Raw genomic sequence first — 14,420 nt, forward strand, 5'->3', positions numbered from 1 at the left:
CTACAACATAAATAGTTAAGAAATTACCAGATTAGATAGAGATGTAGAAATGAACAGTGTGGAAATTCTAGGAAAATAAATTTAACATTTTATAAATGGGAAATGAAATAAGCCCAAATTAACATTCTGAATGAGGTTAATCGTGTTTTAAATTAGTCTACCATTTAACTTTCTTTGCCTTGTCCTGGTTTTATTTAATCTACCTTGATAAAGTGACTTTTTTCTTTCATTAACCAGCAGAAAACTTGTTTTGGATTTAGAACCTTTGTTCTACATGGAAGATTCAGGAATCAGTGGAGCTACGTCTTCTGTGTTTATAGGACAAACCAGACTACCTCAAGGTAATAAATAAGCAGCCAGGTTCCCCTGAAGGGAGGGGGAAAGCTCGATTTTGAAGCAAGTAGCTGAGAAAAGGCAGGTTATTCACGCTGGGAAGGGGAGGACTGTTCTTAGAGACCACGTTATATTTCCTTCCAGCTTTCCCATAAATTCAAATTTTGTCAAATATTTTTTTTTATAAAGATTTATTTATTTGAGAGAGCAAGAATGAGAGAGAGTACATGAGAGGGGGGAGGGTCAGAGGGAGAAGCAGACTCCCTGCCGAGCAGGGAGCCCGATGCGGGACTCGATCCCGGGACTCCAGGATCATGACCTGAGCTGAAGGCAGTTGCTTAACCAACTGAGCCACCCAGGCGCCCTGTCATAAATATTTTTAAAACGGTCTACATTTAAATTGTGAAGACAAATTTGTGAACATGAACATCTCCAAATTACATGTGATCTTGTCTATTTCCCTAAGCAGACTACATTACAGGATGAACACTGGATCTACCTCGTGTATTCAAGCCACACATTTTTCTCATTTAGAAAAAGGGAATTAAGATTCTTACCTGATGAGACTGTGCTTATATCCCAGACCCGAAGCCCTTCTTTCTGACCTCCAAAGGCATAAATAAACGGCAAATCAGGACAACAGGAAGAACAGAACAGAACTCCCTAGGAAGAAGAAAACAGATGATCAGTTTTTTCAGTCCTTCCAGAAAGCCCCAATCTAAACCCCTGCTCCTGCCTACACAAACTTGAACCAACTCACCAGTACCTCTTTTAAGCCTCTTGCAAAGTAGTTCAGAATCAAGGTGGCAGGACCATTACCATAGACGAAGCCACACAAGTTCAGCACGATGGCCATTCCGTGAGGATGTGTGCACTCTGACTACTCAGGTCTCTAATCCGCTCAGTATTCCTAGAAACTTTTATTTTCCTTTTTAAGCAATGATGCTACTACAGGTCACCATTAAATGATTTTTTAAACTTGTAATTTTTTTGTTTATATTTTCTATAATGCATATGTAATTAAACAGTGATTGTAAGATTTTTATATTTTTTCATGTTTTGGGATAGGATATTCTAAATTTAAATATAAACATTTAAGCATTTTAATATAAGCTGGATATATAGTACTATATAATTGAGTCTGTAACTTACTTTCCCCATAAATATTTGTACACACAGATGTGCAGTGTTCTACATATACAATTATACTAATTCAGTGCCTGGCATATAGTAGGTGCTCAATAAATATTTGCTAAATGAATTGTGGTTATTTCTAATTTTTTTTGCTACTACATAGTAATCCATTTCAGTGTAGTCAAAACTAGTTATGCAGAGGTAGTGACAGATAAACTGACCCTACCAGCTACAGTGCCCTAAAGGTCCAAGCTTTCCTGGGATGGTCCTCAATTCAGGGTTAAAAAAGCAAGCCCTGGCCATTCTGCTTAAGTCCTAGAAAATCCTCTTTCCACCCTTCTTCCTAAACAACTGTTAATCATGTCAGGTGGGAGAGGAACCAGATAGGACAGTTTTAGAGGAAATCAATGACTAAGTCACAAACCTCTCACCAAATGTGACTAAGCTCAAAAATTCCTAGGGAAAGATGACAATACAGGTCAGAAACAGAAAAAAGCAGAAAAGAAAGATGCCCAGAGAAATTCTTACCATTTTCATGTCCCTAGAGTGAACCAGACTTGGCCTGTCTCCCAGTATGTCCCAGATCTTCACATATTTGTCTGCTGATGCTGTCACAAGGCAGCCCTTGATCTGACTACTTAGATCAAGACCTAAAGGAAGAGGTTAGTTCAGACTCTGACATGCAGATTGACGTCATCATAAGTTAACAAAATGAAACAGTTTGTGCTCACCAGAGATTTCATCGTTGTGTGCATTAAGTGTAAAAATTGGCTTATCTGAACGTGCATCCAAATTATATACAAAGCCGTCATCTGTACTAGCCTGGAAAGAGTAAAAGACGGGCAAGGTCACGCTACATGGCAATGAAATTTAGCAATGGGTAAAAAGTATAAATTATAGTGAAAACCAGCTATTTACCTGAGGAGCTTATTAAAAAATAACATGAAAAATTTACTTGGGTATAAGCGGACTTTGTTCCTGCAGGGACTGATGCAGCTGGTGTGTGTACCATGCAGTGGGTATGAGGATGAAGCTCTGGTGGTGGTGCAGGCCAGGGTGAGAGATGTGCAAGCAGAGGTCAGATCCAAGGGAACAGAAGCCTGGGAAGCACAGCACTTAGGGTGCAGGCTGAGGAGCTCACAGAAGAATCAGAGAGAGGGTATAACAAAGGACATCAGGGAAGCCAAGGAAACAGCGCTTCTGAAGAAAGCGATGAACGGTGTCAACATTTTGGTGGAAAGGTTTAATCAGATAAGGAAGGCAGATTATGGTGGGTTGTTACACTTCCAAGAAAGGGGAGGAAAGAAGGAACCAAGAGACAGACCTAGTCAAGGATGGGAGAGAGACTTGGGCCTGTGTGCTGGCTGAGGGCGACAGCCACGACAGGAAACAGGGAGGGGAAAAGGGGACAAGTGATACGGTCTTGACGGCTGGGCTGCGAAGGGGACAAAAACATAAGAGGACAGAGGTCTCATTCTAGGAGCCTGGAGCAAAGGAGGCAAACCATTTTATTGTAATCACTTCCCATTTTCTTAAATATTTGTGACTTTAGTACTAATGAAAACTTGTTAGCAAATAACTTCAGGAAATATGTGTGCCTGAGTGTTGAGAGCCAAAGTACAACCAACACAACATTCAAATACAACTGAGACTTCACTCTTGATCACCACGAAATGGAATCTGGCTTCAGGCCATGCAGCTGGGACCGGCACTGTACCTCTGAGCACAGAGATGAGATTAAATGTGCTCAGAATCATTGTTTCAGGAACCTTATTAAAACTGTCCACTTATTTTAAGAAAGCTGTTTTTCCCTCATTCATAAAGTACTACATATTTTACTTTAGGAAAATTAGGAAATTAATGGATGTATCTTTAATCTTCTTGATGAAAGCTGGGATTTTATTTCTCCATGGATTGAAAAGTCTGTGGAATCTTTGGATGCTACACAGAAAACTGTTATCCTACACATATTAAGGATATTTAAACAAAGAACTTAACACTTTTTCCTATCGGGGAGGCTGCTATATTAGTTAAATAGGCTAGCATTCTCATCACTGGAGCTCCATTTAATTTAAATAAAAGAGTATCTTCTTGGATGAACTTAACCATTAAAAAACATAGATTAGCTAAGCTTAATATTTCAAAGAAACACATTAATACAATCAAAATTAGTAACTAAAATGTGGCCCTTTGAAATGGCTGGAAATTAGCAAAATCATTTACATGTTAACCACCTGTAGCTGATCCATTGTTAAAAAAATTTTTTACTCTAAAATCTATTTCATGGTGTTGATATAGAAAAAGCGGGGCACTTGGTTGGCTCAGTTGGTAGAGCCTGTGACTCTCGATCTCAGGGTTAGGAGTTCAAGGCCCATATTGGGTGTGGAGCCTACTTAAAAAACAATAACAAAAAACAATAACAAACAAAAAAACCCAAAAACCAAAACCAAAAAAAAACAAAACAGGGGCGCCTGGGTGGCTCAGTTGTTAAAGCGTCTGCCTTTGGCTCAGGTCATGATCTCAGGGTCCTGGGATCGAGCCCCACATGGGGGGCTCCCTGCTCAGCGGGAAGTCTGCTTCTCCCTCTCTCACTCCCCCTGCTTGTGTTCCCTCTCTCGCTGTTTCTATCAAATAAATAAAATCTTAATAAAAAATAAAATAAAAAAAATAAATCAGTGACTCAGGCCTGCATGCTAATGCAGCATTAAAAAATAAATAAAAATAAAACAAAAAAACCCCCCAACCCTCCCCCAAAACAAACCACCATCAGAAAAAGCTTTTCAGAGATTCTCTCTACAATGGAGTTAGAGCAAGTCATTAGTAACCTAGATAAGCAAAACAGTAGTATGTAGTCTTACCAAAAAATGACAAGGTGAAAAGTGATTCCAAGTCACTCTCTCAATCTGCCCGCTGAATCGCCACATTCGATGGCTTTCATCTGGACTTCGGCAGTCATACAAAGCCACTGACCTGGACACAGATAGGCCAAGTTAGGGTTTTAAGAGTTCAATTCTTCTATATGTTTTACGTTTATTTATAATGAAATGGTAACAAAACAACACTGTGAATTCAAGATCCAATTATTTAAAGCCTATTTTATGGTTCTAAAAGTAGAAAAGAGGAGTTGACTTTCATTAACTGGTGGACTCTGGTTCTGTCACTTGAAGGCACTGGTGGCTCTGGATATCACAGCAGCCTTGACCGTCTCTAGGCTGAGTTCTCAACTTACAAGATGAATCCTCTCTATTTCCAAAAATCCAGGACAACTTTGAATTTTCCTGTTCCCAGCAGTGCTCAGAGCCAGATAATTCATGTCTTAGCCACATTTACTCTCCACAGGCAGGTTACTGTGTTGGGGGAGCCAACAGAAGATGTTTATGATTCTGAATGAATTCCAACTAAAAAATATAAACCTATCACTCTTCAAAAGAGTAAGGAATGAAAATAAAGACTGCAAGTTGGTTTCTGCTTCCACTACCTCTCTCTCCCACCTTCAGACCCAATCTGTAAAAAGATGCACATGCATGCCTGGAAACCCCCTGTGATGGACTGTAATGGGTCTAATTCCTCACCTCTCCCTATATCCACACCCCCTGTCAGGAACTGTAGGAATTCTTTCATAAAGGCAGTCTGTTTCCCACTCCATGTTATCTGTTTCGGCCCAGAACGTAAGACAGACTGTACTAGTTCTGAGCCTAGGTCTCAAGAGGCTTTGGTATCTCTGCGTAAGCTTCTGACCTCTCCATGAGAACATGTGTGGGCTAGTCCACTGGTCCCATGAGGATGTGAAACGAGGAGAGCCACATCTCCAAAGCCCCACCAAAACAAGCCAAGATCAGACCTACCAGCTGAATCTAGCTTAGATTAGCTTAATCTTGAAGTGGCCTAAGAAATGTTTATTGTTTTAAGTCACTGGATTTGGGGGCAGCCTGTTCCACAGCAATGGCTTACTCCTCTGGCCTCTAAAAGGCAAAGTAGTTGCTAGTTAGGAACTACATTATTACGACAGAACCACATTCCCTTGCAGACTGAAAGGGACAAGTATTGCCAGAAGTTTAAGCACTCAGTGTTATATTCTATCTGCGCATCAGGTGATACTTTCTGAATTAGGAGACAAAGGCAGCAGCAGCGATTCCTGCAGCGTTTTCTTACTTATCAGAGGAGCCAGAAACCAGAGTCTGTGCTTCAAATGGATGAAACTGCAGAGTCTGGACCTAACAGGAGAAAACATAAGTGAGCCGATCTGTGTTGGTCTGGTTTTGGTAAAACTGCTCAGTACTTAAGAGAACCAATTTGGCAGTTTTTATAAACCTTTCCCTCTGACATTTAGTACTATTTAAAGAAACAAATGTATTACACAATCAAAAGGACAAAGCATTTTCAAATGGGGCGCCTGGGTGGCTCAGTCGTTAAGCGTCTGCCTTCGGCTCAGGTCATGATCCCAGGGTCCTGGGATCGAGCCCCGCTTAGGGCTCCCTGCTCGGCGGGGAGTCTGCTTCTCCATGGGCCTCTCTCTCTCTCAAACTCTGTCTCTTGTGAATAAATAAAATCTTAAAAAAAAACAACCAAAAAAAATCTTCAATGCAGCATTTCTCAAGTCATGGTTGGCAGAATACCTATGTCCCTCAAATGTTAAATATTCTGAGAACAAAAAAGGGAGCAGTCAAACTTATGGGGCAACTCTACATACTCTGAAGTCCCACAACGTACACCAGCACATCTGATCCCTGAGTTCTGCAGTAACAGATCTGTTAAATTCTTTAACCTCATCTGGTGACCGACACCCCTGTCTCTTTATGGGTCTCTGTAAACGTGCAACAAAATACTAATGTTTCCAGTCACTTCATCTGTCTCCACATTTGCATCTCTAAAATGGGTAATTCTAACTATCATACAGGGTTCTGTGAGGATCCAATAAGACAGCATGTCAAAACACTTTGTAATTCATAAAAAGCCATATATAAATGTTTGGGATTATTGTAGCCAACATTTGTCCCATATTTTTTAGAATCCCTTTTATCTACCACTCAATCACCATACCTTGTCTGTGTGTACAGCAAGGCTAGCTGCTGGTTTCCCTAAGGACATATCCCACAGAATTACAGTGTTGTCAGCTGATGCACTTGCCAGCACGTTTCTGAGAAAGGGAGGAGACAAATTAGGTAATTGTTTTTAAAGTCAAGAGCACTAAATGTAAAAATTCCATTTTCTATAACATCAAAAGGAATACTTAAAAATAAATTTAACAAAAGCATTCAAGATTTATATATTGAAAACTACAAAAGAAAGATTGATTATCTGAATGAATGGAAAGAGATCTCATGTTCATGGATTGGAAGATTTTTTTTTTTAAAGATTTATTTAATTATTTAAGTAATCTCTACACCCAATGGGGGGCTCAAACTCATGACCCTGAGATTAAGAGTTGCATGCTCCACCAACTGAGCCATCCAGGTGCCCCGATTTAATGTTAAGACAGAAATACTGCCATCTACAGACTGATCTATAGATTCAACCAATCCCTTTCAAAACCCCTGCAGACTTTTTTTTGCAGAGAATGGACAAGCTGGTTTTAAAATTCATATGGGGGGTTCCTGGATTGCTCAGTCGGTTGGGTATCCGACTTTTGGTTCTGGCTCAGGCTGTGATCTCACGGGTCATGGGATCGAGCCCCTCATCAGAATCTGGGATTCATTTTCCTTCTCCCTCTGCCCCACCTACTCATGCGCACTCTAAAATAAATAAATAAATCTTTTAAGAAAATTCGTATGAAAGGGACTCAAATCGGCCAAAATAATCTTGGAAGACAAAAGTTGAAAAGTTCACAGTTTGGATTTCAAAATGGACTGAAAAGCCGCAATAATCCTAACAATGTAGTACTGGCTTAAGGACAGACATACCGGTTAACAGAACAGAATGAAGAATAAATCCTTTGTCATTTGTTTCTGACAACAATGTTAAGATTATTCACGGTTCAAGAACAGTATTTTCAACAAATGGTTCAGGGACAACTGGATACCCTCATGCAAAAGAATGAAGTTAGATCTCTAACTCATACTACCTCAAAATAGATCACGGATGGACCTACTAATATAAGAGCTAAAACTATTAAACTCTCAGAAGAAAACAGGTATAAATCTTTGTGACCCTGGGGTAGGCAATGGTGTCTAAGGTATGACACGAAAAGCCTAAGAAACAAAAGACATAAATGAACCAGACATCAACAGCATGAAAAACTTTTGTATTGCAAATTAGATCATCAAGAAAGTGAAAAGACAATCCACAGAACGGGAGAAAATTATCTGTAAGTCATATGTCTGATAAAGGACTTGATTCCAGAATAAAGAACTCTCAACTAAATAATAAAAAGACAACCCAATCAGAAGATGGGCAAAGAAATATGAATGGACATTTCTCTAAAGAAGATCTATAAATAGCCAATGAGCATGTGAAAAGTTGTTCATTAGGGAAATGAAAATGTGGGATACCACTTCACACTCATGGAACAGCTATAATGAAAAACACAAACAATAATAAGTGCTAGCAAAACAGAAAAATTAGCTACCTTGCTTGTGGGAATGGAAATGGTACAGACTACTACCATATGGCCTAGCAATTACACTCTTAGGTATATATCCTAGAAAATGAAAACAGGTCTGTGTAAAAATCTGCTCATGAATGTTTACAGTAGCATTATTCATAATAGGCAAAAAACCCCCCACAAACCAAACATCTATTAACTGGTGAATAGATACACAAAATATAGTATATCCATTCAAGCAATAAAAAGGAATGATGTACTAATAAATACTACAATAGGATGGACTTTGGAAACATACAAAAGTGACAGAACCCAGACACAGAAGGCCACATATTTTATGATTCCATTTCTAGAAATGTCCACATAGTCAAATCCATAGAGACAGAAAAAAGATTAGTGGTTGTCAGGCACTGGAAGGACAGGCGAATAAGAAATGCCTGCTTATAGTATGGATTGCTTTTTGGTTTGATGAAAATGTTATAGAATTAGACAGTGGAGATAGTTGTACAATTTTGGGAATACACCCCAAGTCACTTTAAAGACTGAATTTTATGACGTGATTTTATATATCAACTTTTTTTAAATAAAAAAAGGTCATTAAATGCTATTAATAGGGAAAAACAATATGCCTACCTCTTAGGTATCAAGTGCTAATAATGTCATTCTACAAGAGAACACAGGCCTTAGAGCCCAGAAAACCTGAAATGGATTCCTGGTGCTACTATTTATTAGTTGTAAGTCTTAAAAGTCAGTCTCACTTCCTTGCCTGCCAATGAGAATGCTACAACCAACTTCAAAGGGTTACAATTCAAGTTCATGGCTGAGTGACCAGAATATTGTAGGCCCCTGATAAATGTTATTTGCCTGCCTTTTCTTGTTGTAACTGAAAGCTCATTCTTCAATATCCGGTTTGAAATGGCTCGATACAGAATTAAGTCATTACTAGGAGTAATATTTGCCCAGAAAACCAATATCCTATTAAAATGTCGATGGGTTCATCTTTGGATATTATTTCCTTAAGAAATACTTCCATTATACAAACTGCTTTCAGTTTTATAACTTACATTTCAGTGACACAGGTAGGGTCTCTTAAGGGGATCATGGATATTCTTTTTTTCTAATCAATGAATTTCAAACTTCTATGATTAAGTCCCATATACAAGTCATTAATGTTTTAAGTCCTTGGCATGTCACAGATTTAAATGTTACTTAAATTCCCAATATTTTATTTATATTCAATGCCTGCCAACAGCAAAAAGTTAAAATTTCATGGTACATTTTTCACCCTAGTCCTTCCCCGAACATCTGAGATTCCTTTCATATTAAAATTCTTACTGTATGAGGCTTAAAATTAAATTACCCCCTCCCCCCAACTCCTGAATGCTATACTCCCAAGAAGAGCACTACAATAGGAGTATGAATGAGCAAAGAACATGCATTTTGTTACTGGGAGCATTTTACTAGAAACCAAGGTCCCAAGGTCCCCAACTAGTAACAACGTCAACATGTTATTCTTCACCATGATCCCAAACTCTCTGTACCAGGGTATGTATGCAAAGTATTTAAAAGCATTCTGTACCTTTTCAGTAAAGAAAGGGGAAAAGAGAAACAAGGTCTGTAGTAAGATGGAGAAAGCAGAAGAGTTAAGGAACGAAGACACATGTGGCCCTGCAGTCAAGGAGACACGAGGGCAGACGGGGCGGGACAGGGGTACTAGTGCCTCCACAGAGCTAGGGACTGTGGCTGGGGAAAGGCACTGCTGAATCTGCTGGAATTGATGAGGGGCTGTTCCATCAGAACAAACTCAAGTTACTCAAACTGACAGCTGCTATGTGGTAAGAATTTAGCATATGTCATTTACTCTCACAGTTCAGATTTGTAAACGACTGGGCTCCTAAAAGTAGGGCACACTCATATTCGATCTCTTATTCGTCTGCCCATTAGTTAGGAACGGGCCCAATGCAGACAAAACCAGGAGAAGCTTTAAAAAACAACACAACACAACAGATTCTTGGGCCCTTGCTCCAGATGTGACTCAATCTCGAAGGGATTAGAGCCCAGGAACTTGCACTTTATTTTTTGTTTTTTTAAAAATATTTTTTAAGTGATCTCTACACCCAATGTGGGGCTTGAACTCACAACCCCGAGATCAAGAGTCGCATACTCTACGAATGAGCCAGCCAGATGCCCCTTACCAAATGGTTCTAACGCTGAAGAGGTTTGAACATAAACAAGAAGACAGGATATCCCTAGGTAAGCCGGATGGCTGGGATCCTCCTTAGAGTGCTCACAATTACAAAGTATCCTGTGTAACACAGATGTTAAGAAAATGTGCCTTGGGCAATCCAGTTCATTCTTACAGCTCAAGTAAGCTCAACCTAATGCTTACCTTCCTTGCCTTCGAAGCCCCTTAAACCAACTACGCTATTAGGAAAATGGCCTTCTGGGGTAATTGTTGTTTAAGGATCAGCATAAAGAATATGTGGATGACACATGCAAAAGAATGAAGTGGAACTCTTACCTTATACTGTTTACAAAAGTTAACTCAGAATGGATCAAACACCTAAACGTAAGAGCTAAGACTGTAAAAACTCTTAAGGGAAGAACCTCAAGACAAGGATTTGGCAATGATTTCTTGGATATAACATTAAACGCACAGGCAACAAAAGTGAAAATTAATTGACATCAAAATTAAAAACTTATGTGCATCCAAGGACACTATCAAGAGAGTTAAAGGTGATCCACCAGATGGGGAAAAATATTTGCAAATCGCCTATCTGATGAGAGATTATATCCGGAATACATAAAGAACTACAACTCAATGAAAAACCAAAAAACTCAATTCAAAAATGGACAAAGGACTTACACATTTCTCCCAAGATATATACAAATGGGCCAATTGGCACCTGAAACGTGCTCCTCAAAATGGTAAACACAGAACTGCTATATGAGCCAGCAATTTCACTTTTGAGGATATACTCAAAAGAACTGAAAGCCGGGACTTAAGACCGATATTTGTACATCAATGTGCATAACAGCAGCATCGCTTACAATAGTCAGGAGGTGGAAACACAGATGTTCATCAACAGATGGATAAACAAAATGTGGGCTTTCCAAACAATCCTGTCACATGCTACAATACATGGATGACCTTGTGCTAAGTGAATAAGCCAGTCACAAAAGGGCAGATACTATATAATCCAACCTATATGAACTAACTGGAAGGGTCGATTCACAGAGACACAAAGCAGGTTACTGGGCCTGGGGGTGCCGAGAATGGCAAGTTATTGTTTAATGGATACAGAGTTTCACTTCTGGAAGATGACAAGTTCTGCAGTTGGATGGTGGTGATGGTTGCACAACAATGTCCCCTGAACTATACACTTAAAAATAGTTGAAGTGGTCAATATTATGTATATTTTACCACAATTAAATCAATTTAAAAAATTTGGATGAAATTTTGTGCAAACTAAACGAGTGAGAGAAATGTCTTCCATGAAAAGAACGACAATTCGGCACCACCGGCTCTGGAGCAGTGCTTCCCCAGTGGTGTCGGGGGGGCACTGGTCACCAGATACATAACGAGCCCGAGCCCCTACAGAGCTCAGAGCTGGCAGGTGACGTGGGGGCTGCAAGGATACAGACAGCAAAGCTCCTGCCTTCAAGCGGCATATACTGGACAGGGGAAGAAGGCGCAGACACAGAGACCCCCGACACACAACGCAGAGACAGGTGCAGGCATGAGGTGAGATGACAGTGGGTATATAGTCTCTAACAACCCTCCAAATGTTTTTTCTTTTTACCTGATCAGCTTATTCCAAGAAAGGTCCAGGACAGCATCGGTATGCCCCTCTGCTGAGGAACTCTGTAATAATTGTTTCATTACTGTTTGTATTAAAGTGACCCCTGTAACTGATGTTCATTTGAAAGATTCTTTAAATCTTAAGATTACTGTTTGATCTTAAGCAAACTTGCTTGAAGACCTACAGAAAGAAATACCTTGTCTTCCTGTTACTTTAGGGATCTATGATAAATACTCTTTACAGAAGACAAACTACAGTAGTTCTTTATCTAGGTGGGACGGTTCTATAAATATCAACCCCCACCCCAAAGTTAAGTCTTAAAAGCTACAGGAATTCATACATGGATATTTAGAATTCAACATACTAAAGACTTAAACAGAATTTTTTCAAAAATTCAAAAAAGCCTATTAGTGTGAATAGTTACTATTATCAAAAAGGATCATAACCTGGGAGTAAATGGTTTGTGTAAGGACGAAAAATGTGCCAATGGAAGTTTTGTGCAGAGATCAGTTTTTCCTTGGATGAGCCTTTTGAAACTAGAAACTACAATAACTTCATAACTATCTGTCCTGTTCCACCAAAGTGTCTGACAAAGTATATGTTCTCCTTCCTCCACCCCACCAGTAAACTTCTCTGTCATTAGAGTTTAAGTAATCATTAACTTGTTTACCTTCTTTCCTTTCTTTTTCTTCTTTTTTGATAGCTTACTTCCAAGTGTGAAGACTGGTTCTAAAGAGTCCACAATATCAAGGTCCCACACTTCAATAACAGGGGTCATATTTCCCACAGCAATATAATTTCCTACAGGAGGAAATGAGGTATTTGATTTAAAAAATTTCTAATGAGAAATATTGCACTGTAGATTGAGTAATGTCTTAGAGCACTTTCTCTCAAACTTTCACATGCACGCGTTATCACCTGAATATTGTTTAAATGCATATTCTGTTTCAGGGGTCTTGAGTGCACCCCTACATCTGCATTTCTGACCAGTTCCCAGGTGATGCCAATACTGTGCTGCTGGTCCTTGGACCATAATTTGAATAACAAGGGCTCAGTCTTTTGGCCCCAGGGGCCCTACTTAGGTTCTGAGAACAAAAACCATCTTCCACCTTCACTAGTGTCGTGAAAATGAGGACTGAATCAGAACATGCATGTGAATAAGCTTGGCAAACGAGACGTAAAGTATGAGTATTACCAGGTTTTACCTTTATTAAGAAGTAGGATGGGGCACCTAGTAGTGTGCAGCTGTGGCTAGAACAACTAACACAGGAACGTACTTCTCCATTTTGGTTTTACTTGATGTTTTCTAAGAAAGGTCATGCTACTTTATACTGGGTTTTTATGAGGACTTCACACAGTTTGGCAACCCCTAATGCTGTCAGCCTGTTCTGCCTACAGCAGGGCAGCTACCTCTTTATCTGAAGCCTGGAGACACACAGACTCAAAACAATTACGTGATTGTGTTTTAAGAACTATGTAACTTCATAAAATAACAATTTCATTTAAAAAATCAACAATTCTGAAAACATTCATACAGAATACATAACTTATGTGGCTAGGAATAACATACAGGACTAGGAACCACTGCGCCATCTAAGCTTTTCTAATTACCTGTAGAATCATCTGGGCTAGGATCAAAATTCAGCCATTCCACGCTTAGAGGGTATGCAGACAGCAGTATATCATGATGCACATAAAAGGAATCTTCTTCCTGATTATAAACTGAAAATATTGGGAAGAGACTTTATTGAGTCGGAATAAGAAATCACATCCCACTGAAAAGGACAGACTCTCCCTGTTAAACCCATAGGAGCCGATGTGCTCGAGACACACTTGATGGCATCAAAAGGAGCCTCCAAAGTTGTTAGTGCTCGGCCAAAATTCCGCAGGTCTCATACATTCCTATCACCTGGTGCACTCCAAGGGAACAGGAACAGTGACAGAGAACTGACATTTGCCTGAACACTCCATCTGCATGTGCACTGGTTAGAACGGTCCCATCTTCTGGTCCACCCACTACAAAAACAAATGCTCGTAAGGGCTCCATAAGGAGTACTTTATTATCTTTTAAAGGAGTATCTGGCTATAAAAATAAACAAACAAAAAATAGCACTGGAGAGAAATAACTCACATTTAGAAATCTAAATGCTTGTCAAAAATTACTTCTTTAATGTTTAAAGACCAATGATGTAAATTAAGCTCTTGAGAACACTCTTTTGGAATATGACAACTAAAACAATTGGCTCTTTATCATTCTGAGTTACAATGTTAAGGAGCAAAAATACTGTTAATATCAATGACTAAGAAGTCTTTCAAAAATTATGTAAGGAAACACTGATAAAACAGAGCCCAAACAGAAATCCCCCCACCTATGTGCTTTTTATTACAAAGAAGCAATGTTAAGAGAGGCTAAGGATTTTTAAAGAAATTCCTCAGACCACTTTCTAGATAGGTCTTCTGAGGCAAGGGAAACAAAAGCAAAAATAAACTACTGGAGCTACATCAAAATTAAAAGCTTCTGCACAGAGAAGGAGACAATCAGCAAAACTAAAAGGCAACCTACAGAATGGGAGAAGGTATTTGCAAATGACTAATGAAGGGTTAGTATC

At 39.2% G+C, this 14,420-nt stretch overlaps 1 protein-coding gene and 1 long non-coding RNA gene across 3 annotated transcripts in view; one reads left to right on the forward strand and one right to left on the reverse strand.

Moving 5' to 3' along the window:
- PWP1 (PWP1 homolog, endonuclein) overlaps window positions 1-14,420 on the reverse strand; it is a 31,619-nt gene that overhangs the window by 9,090 nt on the left and 8,109 nt on the right. For both annotated transcript variants that reach the window (XM_034987646.1, XM_034987645.1), the window contains exons 6-14: window positions 13,423-13,533; window positions 12,482-12,612; window positions 11,812-11,873; window positions 6,508-6,604; window positions 5,620-5,681; window positions 4,326-4,437; window positions 2,199-2,289; window positions 1,996-2,117; window positions 891-996 (exon numbers count right to left, since the gene is read on the reverse strand). In XM_034987646.1, the coding sequence (XP_034843537.1) occupies window positions 891-996; window positions 1,996-2,117; window positions 2,199-2,289; window positions 4,326-4,437; window positions 5,620-5,681; window positions 6,508-6,604; window positions 11,812-11,873; window positions 12,482-12,612; window positions 13,423-13,533 (894 nt within the window). The remainder of the gene's footprint in view (window positions 1-890; window positions 997-1,995; window positions 2,118-2,198; window positions 2,290-4,325; window positions 4,438-5,619; window positions 5,682-6,507; window positions 6,605-11,811; window positions 11,874-12,481; window positions 12,613-13,422; window positions 13,534-14,420) is intronic.
- Window positions 8-982, forward strand: LOC117998768. Its single transcript, XR_004676074.1, has 2 exons — window positions 8-341; window positions 803-982. It is a non-coding gene; the product is annotated as an uncharacterized LOC117998768 (long non-coding RNA).

The sequence above is a fragment of the Mirounga leonina genome, unplaced genomic scaffold (genome assembly GCF_011800145.1).
Source record: "Mirounga leonina isolate KUSES-001 unplaced genomic scaffold, KU_Mleo_1.0 Mir_418, whole genome shotgun sequence".
Taxonomy (NCBI): domain Eukaryota; kingdom Metazoa; phylum Chordata; class Mammalia; order Carnivora; family Phocidae; genus Mirounga; species Mirounga leonina.